This window comes from Coregonus lavaretus (genome assembly GCF_964263955.1).
Source record: "Coregonus lavaretus genome assembly, contig: HAP1_SCAFFOLD_1943, whole genome shotgun sequence".
Taxonomy (NCBI): Eukaryota; Metazoa; Chordata; class Actinopteri; order Salmoniformes; family Salmonidae; genus Coregonus; species Coregonus lavaretus.
This window is the reverse complement of record NW_028159311.1, coordinates 25,001-42,500: the sequence shown is the minus strand read 5'-3', so window position 1 is coordinate 42,500 and position 17,500 is coordinate 25,001. Positions and strand designations below refer to the sequence as shown.

Genomic DNA, 17,500 nt, shown 5'->3' with positions numbered 1-17,500 from the left:
TGGTGGTGGTGTCTCTGTACTGTGACGTCGATGGGGTGGTGGTGGTGTCTCTGTACTGTGACGTCGATGGGGTGGTGTCTCTGTACTGTGAAGTCGATGAGGTGGTGGTGGTGTCTCTGTACTGTGACGTCGATGGGGTGGTGTCTCTGTACTGTGACGTCGATGGGGTGGTGTCTCTGTACTGTGACGTCGATGGGGTGGTGGTGGTGTCTCTGTACTGTGACGTCGATGGGGTGGTGTCTCTGTACTGTGAAGTCGATGAGGTGGTGTCTCTGTCTCTGGATGTCGATGGGGTGGTGGTGGTGTCTCTGTACTGTGACGTCGATGGGGTGGTGGTGGTGTCTCTGTACTGTGACGTCGATGGGGTGGTGTCTCTGTACTGTGACGTCGATGAGGTGGTGTCTCTGTACTGTGACGTCGATGAGGTGGTGTCTCTGTCTCTGGATGTAGAGGGGGTGGTGGTGTCTCTGTACTGTGACGTCGATGGGGTGGTGTCTCTGTACTGTGACGTCGATGGGGTGGTGTCTCTGTCTCTGGATGTAGAGGGGGTGGTGGTGTCTCTGTACTGTGACGTCGATGGGGTGGTGGAGGTGTCTCTGTACTGTGACGTCGATGGGGTGGTGGTGTCTCTGTACTGTGACGTCGATGAGGTGGTGTCTCTGTCTCTGGATGTAGAGGGGGTGGTGGTGTCTCTGTACTGTGACGTCGATGGGGTGGTGGTGTCTCTGTACTGTGACGTCGATGGGATGGTGGTGTCTCTGTACTGTGACGTCGACGGGGTGGTGGTGTCTCTGTCTCTGGATGTAGAGGGGGTGGCGGTGGTGTGTGGGTTCCCTGGCTGTGACCCCGATGTCTGATGACCTTCAAACTCTTTTAGCTCTATGATTGGTCCATCGCCTTCAGAGGTCCCTCCCCACAGTGCTGCTGGACGAATCACACGTTGCCGTGCCAGGGTCAGGGGCTGCACAGAGAGAGAGGGAGAGAGAGAGGACGGGTGGTTCGGACAGACATACAGCAGGAGAGTCTACAGACCAGGACGTGTCACCTAGCCAGCGCCAAACCTCTCCCAGGTCAGGGGTTAAAGGTTAAAAAGGTAGGGATAATAACCATTATTTCGGTTTGCCGCTGAAAACATTTAGCAGACGCTTTTATCCAAAGCGACTTACAGTCATGTGTGCAGACATTTTTACGTATGGGTGGTCCCGGGGAATCGAACCCACTACCTTTGGCGTTACAAGCGCCGTGCTCTACCAGCTGAGCTACAGAGGACCAGATATAATATCACCTGTCAGACAGCAGGAGAGGTGCAGCTGGTTGATGCTGGAGTGAAACATGTTACATTTTTTACATTTTAGTCATTTAGCAGACGCTCTTATCCAGAGCGACTTACAGTTTAGTGCCAATTGTGCGCCGCCCCATGGGGTCTCCCGGTCGCGACCGGCTACGACAGAGCCTGGATTCGAACCAGGATCTCTAGTGGCACAGCTAGCACTGCGATGCAGTGCCTTAGACCACTGCGCCACTCGGGAGACTATGTTCTTATAAGCCCAGTCATTGTACAACAATAAAAATTAAAATAAACGTTTTAATGGCCCAGCTTTATATTGATTAACATATATTCATCCATTTTCCTTGCAATTGGAGACTGTATGCATTTTTTTTTTTAAACATACAACTTCATTGTTTGAAACCTGGATATTTTACCTCATATTATGAGGCGTGTCTTACCATGCTTCTAAGTAGCCTATAGCCAAAATCCCACCATAGAAACGTGGAGGCACATTATTTTATAAAGACTTCCTCATTTGGCATCGAAAACAGCATTCCTCTCCTGTTCTATTGGTTTTCAAATCAACTTTTTGTTTCGTTGTCCCAGAAGCCAAAGGCACAATCATAATCGTATTAGCAACCCCATCCTAGTTGCTGCATCTTTAGATCCCCCCTCTTTCTAAGATTCTAACAAGAGATGTTCATCTCTGTCACATATGGAACCCGCTCGCATCAGGCGCGCTGTTTACAACAGTGTTTTCCCACGAATTGCATTTTTGGTAAATGTCTGAAATTATGTTTAACAGGGGGCTATTTCTTTACAGTGGTTGTATGTTCAATAACACTGTAGCCTTTCAGCTGTGAGACGATTGGCTTGCGCTGTTGCCCTTTTCAATTAAGCTCTAAAAATGAACAAACGTAGTCGTTTGTTAACCGGTTAATGAGGGTCAATTAGTCGGCAGCAAAATTGACCCGAAATTTGCATCCCTAGTTAAAGGTCAGGAGTTAGAGTTAGTGATTAGAGGTCAGGGGTTAAAGGTTACCTCTAGTATGACGACGTCATCATCATCATCATCATCTGGCTGGTCAGGCACCAGGACAGGGTCAGAGGTTAGAGTTAGGGGTTAAAGGTTACCGCTAGTATGCTGACGTCATCATCGTCCGGCCGGTCAGGCACCAGAGGTTAGAGTTAGTGTTAGGGGTTAAAGGTTACCGCTAGTATGACGACGTCATCATCATCATCCGGCTGGTCAGGCACCAGGACAGGGTCAGAGGTTAGAGTTAGAGGTTAAAGGTTACCGCTAATATGCTGACGTCATCATCGTCCGGTCAGGCACCAGGGGTTAGTGTTAGTGGTTAGAGGTTAAAGGTTACCTCTAATATGCTGACGTCATCATTGTCCGGCCGGTCAGGCACCAGGGGTTAGTGTTAGTGGTTAGAGGTTAAAGGTTACCTCTAGTATGCTGACGTCATCATCGCCTGGCTGGTCAGGCACCAGGGGTTAGTGTTAGGGGTTAGAGGTTAAAGGGTACCTCTAGTATGCTGACGTCATCATCGTCCGGTCAGGCACCAGGGGTTAGTGTTAGGGGTTAAAGGTTACCTCTAGTATGCTGACGTCATCATCGTCCGGCCGGTCAGGCACCAGGGGTTAGAGTTAGGGGTTAAAGGGTACCTCTAGTATGCTGACGTCATCATCGTCCGTCCGGTCAGGCACCAGGGGTTAGTGTTAGGGGTTAGAGGTTAAAGGGTACCTCTAGTATGCTGACGTCATCATCGCCTGGCTGGTCAGGCACCAGGGGTTAGTGTTAGGGGTTAGAGGTTAAAGGGTACCTCTAGTATGCTGACGTCATCATCGTCCGGCTGGTCAGGCACCAGGGGTTAGTGTTAGGGGTTAAAGGTTACCTCTAGTATGCTGACGTCATCATCGTCCGGTCAGGCACCAGGGGTTAGTGTTAGGGGTTAGAGGTTAAAGGGTACCTCTAGTATGCTGACGTCATCATCGCCTGGCTGGTCAGGCACCAGGGGTTAGTGTTAGGGGTTAAAGGTTACCTCTAGTATGCTGACGTCATCATCGCCTGGCTGGTCAGGCACCAGGGGTTAGTGTTAGGGGTTAGAGGTTAAAGGGTACCTCTAGTATGCTGACGTCATCATCGTCCGGCTGGTCAGGCACCAGGACAGGGTCAGAGGTTAGAGTTAGGGGTTAAAGGTTACCTCTAGTATGCTGACGTCATCATCGTCCGGCTGGTCAGGCACCAGGGGTTAGTGTTAGGGGTTAGAGGTTAAAGGGTACTTCTAGTATGCTGACGTCATCATCGTCCGGCTGGTCAGGCACCAGGGGTTAGTGTTAGGGGTTAAAGGTTACCTCTAGTATGCTGACGTCATCATCGTCCGGTCAGGCACCAGGGGTTAGTGTTAGGGGTTAGAGGTTAAAGGGTACCTCTAGTATGCTGACGTCATCATCGCCTGGCTGGTCAGGCACCAGGGGTTAGTGTTAGGGGTTAGAGGTTAAAGGGTACCTCTAGTATGCTGACGTCATCATCGTCCGGCTGGTCAGGCACCAGGGGTTAGTGTTAGGGGTTAGAGGTTAAAGGGTACCTCTAGTATGCTGACGTCATCATCGTCCGGCTGGTCAGGCACCAGGACAGGGTCAGAGGTTAGAGTTAGGGGTTAAAGGTTACCTCTAGTATGCTGACGTCATCATCGTCCGGCTGGTCAGGCACCAGGGGTTAGTGTTAGGGGTTAGAGGTTAAAGGGTACCTCTAGTATGCTGACGTCATCATCGTCTGGCCGGTCAGGCACCAGGGGTTAGTGTTAGGGGTTAGGGGTTACCTCTAGTATGCTGACGTCATCATCGTGGGCAGGACTGTTGGGGACCAGAGTAACCGGCTCCTCATCAGAGTCATCTGATATGGTGATGAAGGTCATCCTGCGGGACCGACGACCTGCACACACACAGACACACACACACAGACACGCACACACACAGACACGCACACACACACAGACACACACACACAGACACACACACACACAGTTAACTGTAGCCTGTGTGCTCTTACCTTGGCTGCGGTGGGTGTTGATGCTGGCCAGGTGATTAACTGTACCTTGGCTGCGGTGGATGTTGAAGCTGGCCAGGTGAATAACGTCATCATCGTCTGTTCCGTCCGCCATTTTCAATCACACTCCCTGAGTCGCACAACGCTGCTCACACACACACACACACTGACCAACACTCAACACCATCCCCCTACACACACACACACACACACGGTTAATACCTTTTACTGCTCTTACAAACAGGACCCATTACACACCCCATCACCACCCAACACACACGGCAGAGATGTCAAGGTGCAGGACAAGTGTATGTGGGCCAAGAAAAGGACACAAACGGTTAATTCGATACTGCAATCAACTCAAAGTCTAACAGCAACTCAGCGGGGTTGGTGTTCTGAACCTGGGCGTTTAGCGAGCTAGTATTTCATGGGTCGACAAACTTTGAACTCAATTCAATAACTTTTTGTAGCCAACTTAGGTAGCTAGCTAATGAGTTGACGATAGAAGAAAATAAGCAATGTAGTTAGTTAACGTTAGATAAGGGTGTGCTTGTGTGGCTAACGTTAACTAACTAGTAGCCTGAAACTTCATGAGCCGAGTGGACAACTCCAGCGAACTAGCTAGCTAATCAAGTTCCCCCTGTGAAAGTTGTCAGTCACGAGTTGGGAGTTTATCAAAAAAGGTGTTAGCGACCCAACTAGTAAACTACATAAAGTTTAACTAACTAGTACTAACGTTACTAGGTAGTTAACATTACTGTGGCACCGCAGACGTATCTTTGATTGTACGCGTACAGAGACAGCTAGCTAGCTACTGTACTGTTATAGCTAGTTACTAACAACGTTAGTCAACTGTACTGTCCTAGCTAACGTTAGCAAACAGAAGTAACGTTAAAAGAAACGTCGATGACAAACATGGGTTTAAAAAAAAAACATGGCAGTTAATAAAATAAGACAACAACACGTTGTCTGCATGTTGTTTGGGGGTTGTCACTTTACCTGGGGGGTTCACTGGCGGAGTTGGCTGGGATTTCTCATGTTTCTTGCACTTTCTGTTCAGTTGTATCTGTTTGGACTAACCTAGCTAGCTAACGAGAGACAACTCTTGCTACGCGCTTATACTTCAAATTAACTAGTCAACCAGTTAGACATCTAATAAGTTAAGCTATGTAATTAACAAAGCTATACGTGGTTAAAACTCACCACTCGGACGTTATTGAATGTCCCAAACAGAAATCGCACGTAGCTCTGATTCAAATATTTGGCTAACAACAAGAAGAAAACCGGAAATCGAAACAAATTGCCAAAACAAGAGTAGCTACGTCACATACAGACGTCAGCGCAGCAATCTGGGGGATGTAGTTCTATCAGATCATTTGTAGTTTAGTCTAGAATCAAAGTAATTGGCCGTGTTCGAGAGCATCAAAACCGTAACGTATCATTGGGTAAATTGTGACTGACTGACTGATCTACAAATATTAAGGTGTAGTTATCTATGATGCAAGGTGATTTGGAGATCAGTCAGTCGGCAGCCGCCTGCAACAAGCCCAATGGGCGACGCTCCTCTGCCCAGGTGTTGCTGAAGCACGCCAGATCTTACATTACAATTTAGTCATTCAGCAGACGCTCTTATCCAGAGCGACTTACAGGAGCAATTAGGGTTAAGTGCCTTGCTCAAGGGCACGTCTACAGAATTTTCACCTAGTCGGCTCGGGGATTAGAACCAGCGACCTTTCGGTTACTGGCACAATGCTCTTAACCACTAAGCTACCTCTGGCCCTAACCACAAACTGCAATGTATCATGAGTCAATTGTGACTGACTGACTGATCTAAATAATATAATATCCCATTTAGCAGACGCTTTTATCCAAAGCAACTTACAGTCATAATATGCCATTTAGCAGACGCTTTTATCCAAAGCGACTTACAGTCATGCGTGCATACGTTTTTTGTGTATGTGTGGTCCCGGGGATCGAACCCACTACCTTGGCGTTACCAGCGCCGTGCTCTACCAGCTGAGCTACAGAGGACCACAAATATTAATGAGTGTTATTTATGACGCAAGGTGATTTGTAGATCAATCAGTCGGCAGTCGCCTGCAGTCGTTTTTTGATGCTCAAAAAAGATGAACATGACTTATTACAAGAATAAAAAAACCCAATTTAAGCCTAAGCTTTTTCACAAGACCTTCGATGTGGGGTTAAAGGTGAGACACTCGTCTATCAAGAAACCCAAGTACTTTGTAAGTTGCTACTCTTTCTACGTTCTTGTCCTGCATAGTGACTATACGTGGGAAGAATCTGAGGTTTTCATTTTGAGATTTCGTGAAAACCATAAACTTTGTGTATTTTTAGCATTTAAGGAGCAACTTCAGCTGACAGCTGTGTCAGGACAATAGTAAACGGCAGACTGCAGTTCTTCAAAGGCCTTATTCAGTGGCGCTGCACAACAACAAAGAACCCTGTCATCAGCATAAATACGGAAACTACCATTGGACACATTTCTACCAACATTATTAATATAGACCTCTGGTCGTCTGTAGCTCAGCTGGTAGAGCATGGCGCTTGTAACGCCCAGGTAGTGGGTTCGAACCCCGGGACCACCCATACACAAAAAAAAATCTGCACGCATGACTGTAAGTCGCTTTGGATAAAAGCGTCTGCTAAATGGCATATTATTATAGACGGTACACAACAGTGGTTCAAGAACAGAGCCCTGTGGCGCCCCCTTCTTGACAGTTAACATCTCAGATGACTGTCATCAAACTGGACGGGTTCTATCAGGACGGGTAGCTTTTGAACCAGGAGACTGACTGATCAGATGATCCTGTGTTGACACGTCTCTGCAACATGAACACAAGATCTTGCATTGTGATATAGTGTTGTAGCTAGCTAGCTATGTTTGTTTGTTTTATTTGTAGCTACAGTATGTGTTGCAATGAATGATTGCTTTTTCATATTGTAACTTTGAATTGTCAACAAAAATAGAAAAAATAATTTATTTTTTATTTTTCCATCCTCTGACCCAGAAGGATCATGACTCATATTTACATAGGAAGAGATGGAAACATCTTTGATATAACTTCCATTTTAGTCATTTAGAAACAACAGTAAAAAGATTTCAAAACGGTCAAAATAAGTGCCATTAAAATGCTGTATTTGAAGAGTATGTATTTATTTCCAGGCTGCTTGTCTTCTGTTCAGTGTGAGATGGAGGGAACACAGTAGGACTCCTGTTCTGCTATGCTCTGATCAGACTCTCAGTAGGACTCCTGCTCTGCTATGCTCTGATCAGACTCTCAGTAGGACTCCTGCTCTGCTATGCTCTGATCAGACTCTCAGTAGGACTCCTGCTCTGCTATGCTCTGATCAGACTCTCAGTAGGACTCCTGCTCTGCTATGCTCTGATCAGACTCACAGTAGGACTCCTGCTCTGATCAGACTCTCAGTAGGACTCCTGCTCTGCTATGCTCTGATCAGACTCTCAGTAGGACTCCTGCTCTGCTATGCTCTGATCAGACTCTCAGTAGGACTCCTGTTGTGCTATGCTCTGATCAGACTCTCAGTAGGACTCCTGCTCTGCTATGCTCTGATCAGACTCTCAGTAGGACTCCTGCTCTGCTATGCTCTGATCAGACTCTCTGTAGGACTCCTGCTCTGCTATGCTCTGATCAGACTCTCAGTAGGACTCCTGCTCTGCTATGCTCTGATCAGACTCTCAGTAGGACTCCTGCTCTGCTATGCTCTGATCAGACTCACAGTAGGACTCCTGCTCTGCTATGCTCTGATCAGACTCACAGTAGGACTCCTGCTCTGCTATGCTCTGATCAGACTCTCAGTAGGACTCCTGCTCTGCTATGCTCTGATCAGACTCTCTGTAGGACTCCTGCTCTGCTATGCTCTGATCAGACTCTCAGTAGGACTCCTGCTCTGCTATGCTCTGATCAGACTCTCAGTAGGACTCCTGCTCTGCTATGCTCTGATCAGACTCTCAGAAGGACTCCTGTTGTGCTATGCTCTGATCAGACTCTCAGTAGGACTCCTGCTCTGCTATGCTCTGATCAGACTCTCAGTAGGACTCCTGCTCTGCTATGCTCCCATCAGACTCACACAATCCATCTCTTTAATGCTGAGTGACATGCAGAGAGGCATTAGGTCCCATTTTTAGTCTTTCCCATACAGATCAAATATAAAAATATGCTTTTGGTAGCAGAGTCTCAAGGAGGGGTTAACAGAGGAGCGGAGGAGGAGAGGAGGAGAAGGGCTGGGGGAGGAGGAGAGAGGAGGAGATGAAGAGAGGAGGAGAAGGGATGGAGGAGGTGAAGAGAGGAGGAGAAGGGATGGAGGTGAAGAGAGGAGGAGGAGAAGGGATGGAGGAGGTGAAGAGAGGAGGAGAAGGGATGGAGGAGGTGAAGAGAGGAGGAGAAGGGATGGAGGAGGTGAAGAGAGGAGGAGAAGGGATGGGGGAGGTGAAGAGAGGAGGAGAAGGGATGGAGGAGGTGAAGAGAGGAGGAGAAGGGATGGAGGAGGTGAAGAGAGGAGGAGAAGGGATGGGGGAGGTGAAGAGAGGAGGTGAAGAGAGGAGAAGGGATGGGGGAGGAGGAGAGAGGAGGAGAAGAGATGGAGGAGGTGAAGAGAGGAGGAGAAGGGATGGGGGAGGTGAAGAGGGGAGGAGAAGAGATGGAGGTGAAGAGAGGAGGAGGAGAAGGGATGGGGGAGGTGAAGAGAGGAGGAGAAGAGATGGGGGAGGTGAAGAGAGGAGGAGAAGGGATGGGGGAGGTGAAGAGAGGAGGAGAAGAGATGGGGGAGGTGAAGAGAGGAGGAGAAGAGATGGGGGAGGTGAAGAGAGGAGGAGAAGGGATGGTGAGGAGGAGAGAGGAGGTGAAGAGATGGGGGAGGAGGAGAGAGGAGGAGGTGAAGAGAGGAGGAGAAGAGATGGAGGAGGAGAGGGGATGGGGGAGGTGAAGAGAGGAGGAGAAGGGATAGAGGAGGTGAAGAGAGGAGGAGAAGGGATGGGGGAGGTGAAGAGAGGAGGAGAAGGGATGGGGGAGGTGAAGAGAGGAGAAGTGGTCATTCAGACATCAGTCCACTCAGACAACCACTGCTGACACATCCTCCTCTGATCCTCACTCTCCTCTCTCCCCCTCCACCTCTTCCTCCTCTCCTCCCGTTGCTTCTTCTTCTCCTCCTGCTCTGTCCTCTCCTCCAGCGCCCTGTGCTCCAGCAGGCTCTCCACGGCTCCCTCTACAGTCCGGAGGCGGTGATGCGGGCGCCAGCAGGGGTCAGTGGGCGTGGTGAAGGGGTCAGGGGCAGCGGCCTGCAGGGGGAGGGGCTCCAGGGGGAGGTGCAGGAGGTGTGCGTGCAGCATCATACGATAGGGGGCGCTGTCTGCTCCCAGGCTGTAGGTGTAGTCTCCTACGATGGGGTGACCTACCGCCTCACAGTGGACCCTCAGCTGGTGGGTACGACCTGACACACACACACACACACACACACAGACACACACACACACACACACACACACCCACACACACACACATAAATAAATATCATTGTCATTTTATGTGTTTTTTAAAATATATTTTTAAAATATTTGTATTTAGTCATTTAGCAGACACTCTTAACCAGAGCGGTTTACAGTTAGTGAGTGCATACATTCTTTTTTGCATACTGCCCCCCCGTGGGAATCGAACCCACAACCCTGGCGTTGCAAACGCCATGCTCTACCAACTGAGCTACATCCCCTGCCGGCCATTCCCTCCCCTACCCCTGGATGACGCTGGGCCAATTGTGCGCTGTCCCCATGGGGTCTCCCGGTTCGCGGCCGGCCTACGACAGAGCCTGGATTCGAACCAGGATCTCTAGTGGCACAGCTAGCACTGCGATGCAGCGCCTTAGACCACTGCTTCACTCGGGAATATTGTTGCCCCCCTTCTGAACACAATACAAGCCTGTCTGTGTACCTGTGAGAGGCTGCAGCAGCACTTTGGTGACAGGGTCTCCGTCGTAAGATCCGTACTCCAACACTGTGAGCTGGGTCTGACAGGCCTTGGGGTTCTCACAACCTGCAGAGAGACTTGCCGTCAACGACGATCTATATAACTATACATTTCTATGTGAATTTGGTCGGTAGCCCCCCCCCCCCCCAAAAAAAGTGAAATATTGCAGCTTTAAAAAGAACAAAACCATGGAAAACGCAGACGTTTTAGTCTTAGTTATAGTGAAACACGACAACTCTGGTCTTCATTTTTTGACAGTTCGTTGCAAAAGTGCTATATATATTTTATTTTTAAACGTTCACGCGCTCCGTGGAGGATTCGAACTTCGTCCACGGCAATAGACGTCATGGAACTGGGCGCCTTCCCACTGTGAGCTAACTACCCAGAACCCCTAGTGGTTTCCAATGCACATCATTTCATCATCGGAGCGTGCCAGTGGGACTTCCTGGTTGATACAGTGAAAGGAGCCCGGTTCCATGACGTCTAGTGTTCGGATCAGGTACAATTACATATACCCACCCCCCAAATTGAATATTCATGAGCAATTTCCCCACCTGAATGCATTTTTTTTTTTTTTTTTTGAAGGGGGTTGGACAAAGCCTGAAATAGGGGGGATGAGCATTACCCTTTAAAAACTATTTCAACACAGATCTGAGAAAGTGACTACTTTTCCAAAATAAATTCAAAGCCATTTGCAAAACAGCAAGTTGGATGCTTAACAAAAAAACAACAACACTTTAAACCTCTGTCCATCTGAGGGGAAGTGCTTGTTTCAAACACTATACCGTCTTTAAAAGGGACAGTTTACAAACTAACATGATTTTCCGCCTACCTTGGCTGCAGTTGATGCAAGAAGGCAGTTTGGGGATATTTAGATTTCCTTTCCACACTAAATAGACGTGTGTGTTGTTACTGTTAGCATTTTCAGTAACAACATTAAACTGTTCTTGTGCGTAATACAACTGTTGGGAGCAACATTTTATTAGCAGTTTGTTAAATAATACTTTGCTAATTACATTTTAATTGCATAGAAATGAGCTGACAGCTGTACACAAGCGAACCAGTGACTGTTCCGTATTCCACGTACAGCGCATTCGGAAAGTATTCAGACCCCTTCCCCTTTTTCCACATTCTGCTACGTTACAGCCTTTTTCTAAAATTGATTAAATAAATGTTTTCCCCCCCTCATCAATTAACACACAATACCCCAGAACGACAAAGCGAAAACAGGTTTTTAGATTTTTCAGAAATGTTTGCAAATGTGTTACAAATAAAAAACAGAAATACCTTATTTACATAAGTATTCAGACCCTTTGCTATGAGACTTGAAATTGAGCTCAGGTGCATCCTGTTTCCATTTATCCTCCTTGAGATGTTTCTACAACTTGATTGGAGTCCACCTGTGGTACATTCAATTGATTGGACAGGATTTGGAAAGGCACACACCTGTCTATATAAGGTCCCACAGTTGACAGTGCATGTCAGAGTAAAAACCAAGCCATGAGGTCGAAGGAATTGTCCGTAGAGCTCCGAGACAGGATTGTGTCGAGGCACAGATCTGAGGAAGGGTACCAAAAAATGTCTGCAGTATTGAAGGTCCCCAAGAACACAGTGGCCTCCATCATTCTTAAATGGAAGAAGTTTGGAACCACCAAGACTCTTCCTAGAGCTGGCCGCCCGGCCAAACTGAGCAATCGGGGGAGAAAGACCTTGGTCAGGAAGGTGACCATGAACCTGATAGCCACTCGGACAGAGCTCTAGAGTTCCTCTGTGGAGATGGGAGAACCTTCCAGAAGGACAACCATCTCTGCATCACTCCACCAATCAGGCCTTTATGGTAGAGTGGCCAGACGGAAGCCACTCCTCAGTAAAAGGCACATGACAGCCTGCTTGGAGTTTGCCAAAAGGCACCTAAAGGACTCTCAGACCATGAGAAACAAGATTCTCTGGTCTGATGAAACCAAGATTGAACTCTTTGGCCTGAATGCCAAGCGTCACGTCCGGAAGAAACCTGGCACCATGAAGCATGGTGGTGGCAGCATCATGCTGTGTGGATGTTTTTCAGCAGCAGGGACTGGGAGACTAGTCAGGATCGAGGGAAAGATTAACAGAGCAAAGTACAGAGAGATCCTTGATGAAAACCTGCTCCAGAGCGCTCAGGACCTCAGACTGGGGCGAAGGTTCACCTTCCAACAGGACAATGACCCTAAGCACACAGCCACGACAACGCAGGAGTGGCTTCGGGACAAGTCTCTGAATGTCCTTGAGTGGCCCAGCCAGAGCCTGGACTTGAACCCGATCTAATATCTCTGGAGAGACCTGAAAATAGCTGTGCAGTGACGCTCCCCATCCAACCTGACGGAGCTTGAGAGGATCTGCAGAGAAGAATGGGAGAAACTCCACAAATACAGGTGTGCCAAGCTTGTAGCGTCATACCCAAGAAGACTCGAGGCTGTAGCTCAGTTGGTAGAGCATGGCGCTTGCAACGCCAGGGTTGTGGGTTCGATTCCCACGGGGGGCCAGTATGAAAAAATGTATGCACTCACTAACTGCAAGTCGCTCTGGATAAGAGCGTCTGCTAAATGACAAAAATGTAAAATGTAATCTCTGCGAAAGGTGCTTCTACAAAGTACTGAGTAAAGGGTCTGAATACTTACGTAAATGTGATATTTCCGTTTTTTTTTTTATAGTGCTTTGTCATTATGGGGTATTGTGTGTAGATTGATGAGGGGGGGGGGGAACTATTTAATCCATTTCACAATAAGGCAGTAACGTAACAAAATGTGGAAAAAGTGAAAGGGGTCTGTATATTTTCAGAATGCATTATATAACTAGGAATAAGGTGAGATGATAAACAGCAGTAGCTTTATGTGATGAATCATAAAGGGTCCAAGCAGATAGTCCAGGTAGCTACTTGGTTAACAGCAGTATTTAACTAAACTATTTACCAGTCTTATGGCTGTTCAGAAGCTGTGTGTTTGTCAGACCTGGGCAGAAAATGGTTATTTATTTATTTTTAAAGTCCCAACTTTTTTTTAAATACTGGAGGTAGTCAAATATAGAGAATCAACTGGTTTCTTTGATATTCAAATACAAGGTCTCAGAAAAAGGCTATAACGTAAACAAAATGTGGGAAAAAAAGTCAAGGGGGGTCTGAATACTTTCCGAATGCACTGTATGTACATATCTACCTCCACTACCTGGTACCCCTGCACATCTAGTACTCAGTACTCCCTGTATATAGCCATGTTATTACCTGGTACTCCCTGTATATAGCCATGTTATTACCTGGTACTCCCTGTATATAGCCATGTTATTACCTGGTACTCCCTGTATATAGCCATGTTATTACCTGGTACGCCCTGTATATAGCCATGTTATTACCTGGTACTCTCTGTATATAGCCATGTTATTACCTGGTACTCTCTGTATATAGCCATGTTATTACCTGGTACTCCCTGTATATAGCCATGTTATTACTTGGTACTCTCTGTATATAGCCATGTTATTACCTGGTACTCTCTGTATATAGCCATGTTATTACCTGGTACTCTCTGTATATAGCCATGTTATTACCTGGTACTCTCTGTATATAGCCATGTTATTACCTGGTACTCTCTGTATATAGCCATGTTATTACCTGGTACTTCCTGTATATAGCCATGTTATTACCTGGTACTCCCTGTATATAGCCATGTTATTACCTGGTACTCCCTGTATATAGCCATGTTATTACCTGGTACTCTCTGTATATAGCCATGTTATTACCTGGTACTCTCTGTATATAGCCATGTTATTACCTGGTACTCTCTGTATATAGCCATGTTATTACCTGGTACTCCCTGTATATAGCCATGTTATTACCTGGTACTCTCTGTATATAGCCATGTTATTACCTGGTACTCTCTGTATATAGCCATGTTATTACCTGGTACTCCCTGTATATAGCCATGTTATTACCTGGTACTCTCTGTATATAGCCATGTTATTACATGGTCCTCTCTGTATATAGCCATGTTATTACCTGGTACTCTCTGTATATAGCCATGTTATTACCTGGTACTCTCTGTATATAGCCATGTTATTACCTGGTACTCTCTGTATATAGCCATGTTATTACCTGGTACTTCCTGTATATAGCCATGTTATTACCTGGTACTCTCTGTATATAGCCATGTTATTACCTGGTACTCTCTGTATATAGCCATGTTATTACCTGGTACTTCCTGTATATAGCCATGTTATTACCTGGTACTCCCTGTATATAGCCATGTTATTACCTGGTACTCCCTGTATATAGCCATGTTATTACCTGGTACTCCCTGTATATAGCCATGTTATTACCTGGTACTCCCTGTATATAGCCATGTTATTACCTGGTACTCCCTGTATATAGCCATGTTATTACCTGGTACTCTCTGTATATAGCCATGTTATTACCTGGTACTCCCTGTATATAGCCATGTTATTACCTGGTACTCTCTGTATATAGCCATGTTATTACCTGGTACTCCCTGTATATAGCCATGTTATTACCTGGTACTCTCTGTATATAGCCATGTTATTACCTGGTACTCTCTGTATATAGCTAAGTTATTACCTGGTACTCTCTGTATATAGCCATGTTATTACCTGGTACTCTCTGTATATAGCCATGTTATTACCTGGTACTCTCTGTATATAGCCATGTTATTACCTGGTACTCTCTGTATATAGCCATGTTATTACCTGGTACTTCCTGTATATAGCCATGTTATTATTTCTCTATATGTAGTCTGGGGGAAGGACCCGTCAGACAGCATGAAGCATGTGACGAATACAATTTGATTTGATATGACACACACACACACACACACACACACACACACACACACACACACACACACACACACACACACACACACACACACAGACACAGACACACAGACACACTGACTGACAGACACACTGACTGACAGACTGACTGACTGACACACTGACTGACAGACTGACTGACTGACACACTGACTGACACACTGACTGACAGACACACTGACTGACAGACTGACTGACACACTGACTGACACACTGACTGACTGACACACTGACTGACACACTGACTGACAGACACACTGACTGACAGACTGACTGACTGACACACTGACTGACAGACTGACTGACTGACACACTGACTGACAGACTGACTGACTGACACACTGACTGACACACTGACTGACTGACACACTGACTGACACACTGACTGACACACTGACTGACACACTGACTGACACACTGACTGACTGACACACTGACTGACTGACACACTGACTGACACACTGACTGACTGACACACTGACTGACTGACACACTGACTGACTGACACACTGACTGACACACTGACTGACACACTGACTGACTGACACACTGACTGACTGACACACTGACTGACACACTGACTGACACACTGACTGACTGACACACTGACTGACACACTGACTGACTGACACACTGACTGACTGACACACTGACTGACTGACACACTGACTGACACACTGACTGCCCCACTGACTGCCCCACTGACTGACTGACACACTGACTGACTGACACACTGACTGACTGACACACTGACTGACTGACACACTGACTGACTGACACACTGACTGACTGACACACTGACTGACTGACACACTGACTGACACACTGACTGACTGACACACTGACTGACTGACACACTGACTGACTGACACATTGACTGACACACTGACTGACACACTGACTGACTGACACACTGACTGACACACTGACTGACTGACACACTGACTGACTGACACATTGACTGACACACTGACTGACTGACACATTGACTGACACACTGACTGACACACTGACTGACTGACACACTGACTGACACACTGACTGACTGACACACTGACTGACACACTGACTGACTGACACACTGACTGACTGACACATTGACTGACACACTGACTGACACACTGACTGACTGACACACTGACTGACACACTGACTGACTGACACACTGACTGACACACTGACTGACACACTGACTGACTGACATACTGAAAGACTGACACACTGACAGACTGACACACTGACTGACACACTGACTGACACACTGACTGACTGACACACTGACTGACTGACACACTGACTGACTGACACACTGACTGACTGACTGACACACTGACTGACTGACACACTGACTGACTGACACATTGACTGACACACTGACTGACACACTGACTGACACACTGACTGACACACTGACTGACACACTGACTGACACACTGACTGACTGACACATTGACTGACTGACACACTGACTGACTGACACACTGACTGACTGACACACTGACTGAAACACTGACTGACACACTGACTGACTGACACACTGACTGACACACTGACTGACACACTGACTGACACACTGACTGACACACTGACTGACTGACACATTGACTGACTGACACACTGACTGACTGACACACTGACTGACTGACACACTGACTGACACACTGACTGACACACTGACTGACACACTGACTGACTGACACACTGACTGACTGACACACTGACTGACTGACACACTGACTGACTGACACACTGACTGACACACTGACAGACTGACACACTGACTGAAACACTGACTGACACACTGACTGACTGACACACTGACTGACTGACACACTGACTGACTGACTGACACACTTACTGACACACTGACTGACTGACACACTGACTGACTGACACACTGACAGACTGACACACTGACTGACAGACACACTGACTGACTGACACACCGACTGACTGACACACTGACTGACACACTGACTGACACACTGACTGACTGACACACTGACTGACTGACACATTGACTGACACATTGACTGACACACTGACTGACACACTGACTGACACACTGACTGACACACTGACTGACTGACACACTGACTGACTGACACACTGACTGACACACTGACTGACACACTGACTGACACACTGACTGACTGACACACTGACTGACTGACACACTGACTGACTGACACACTGACTGACTGACACACTGACTGACTGACACACTGACTGACTGCCCCACTGACTGACACACTGACTGACTGACACACTGACTGACACACTGACTGACTGACACACTGACTGACACACTGACTGACTGAC

At 47.1% G+C, this 17,500-nt stretch overlaps 2 protein-coding genes across 2 annotated transcripts in view; both read right to left on the bottom strand.

Moving 5' to 3' along the window:
* The window catches only part of LOC311123018 (uncharacterized protein), a 47,094-nt gene extending 41,486 nt beyond the window's left edge, over positions 1-5,608 (bottom strand). Inside the window, exons 1-4 of the mRNA XM_084197312.1 lie at positions 5,529-5,608; positions 4,374-4,516; positions 4,099-4,211; positions 1-961 (exon numbers count right to left, since the gene is read on the bottom strand). The exon at positions 1-961 is cut by the window's left edge and continues 1,037 nt beyond it. Of these exons, the coding sequence (XP_084053438.1) occupies positions 1-961; positions 4,099-4,211; positions 4,374-4,440 (1,141 nt within the window). The 5' untranslated portion in view covers positions 4,441-4,516; positions 5,529-5,608. The remainder of the gene's footprint in view (positions 962-4,098; positions 4,212-4,373; positions 4,517-5,528) is intronic.
* Positions 5,609-7,479: 1,871 nt separating this feature from the next.
* LOC311123019 (RNA pseudouridylate synthase domain-containing protein 1-like) overlaps positions 7,480-17,500 on the bottom strand; it is a 16,001-nt gene continuing 5,980 nt past the window's right edge. Inside the window, exons 5-6 of the mRNA XM_084197313.1 lie at positions 10,289-10,390; positions 7,480-9,794 (exon numbers count right to left, since the gene is read on the bottom strand). Coding sequence (XP_084053439.1) covers positions 9,400-9,794; positions 10,289-10,390 — 497 coding nt within the window. The 3' untranslated portion in view covers positions 7,480-9,399. The remainder of the gene's footprint in view (positions 9,795-10,288; positions 10,391-17,500) is intronic.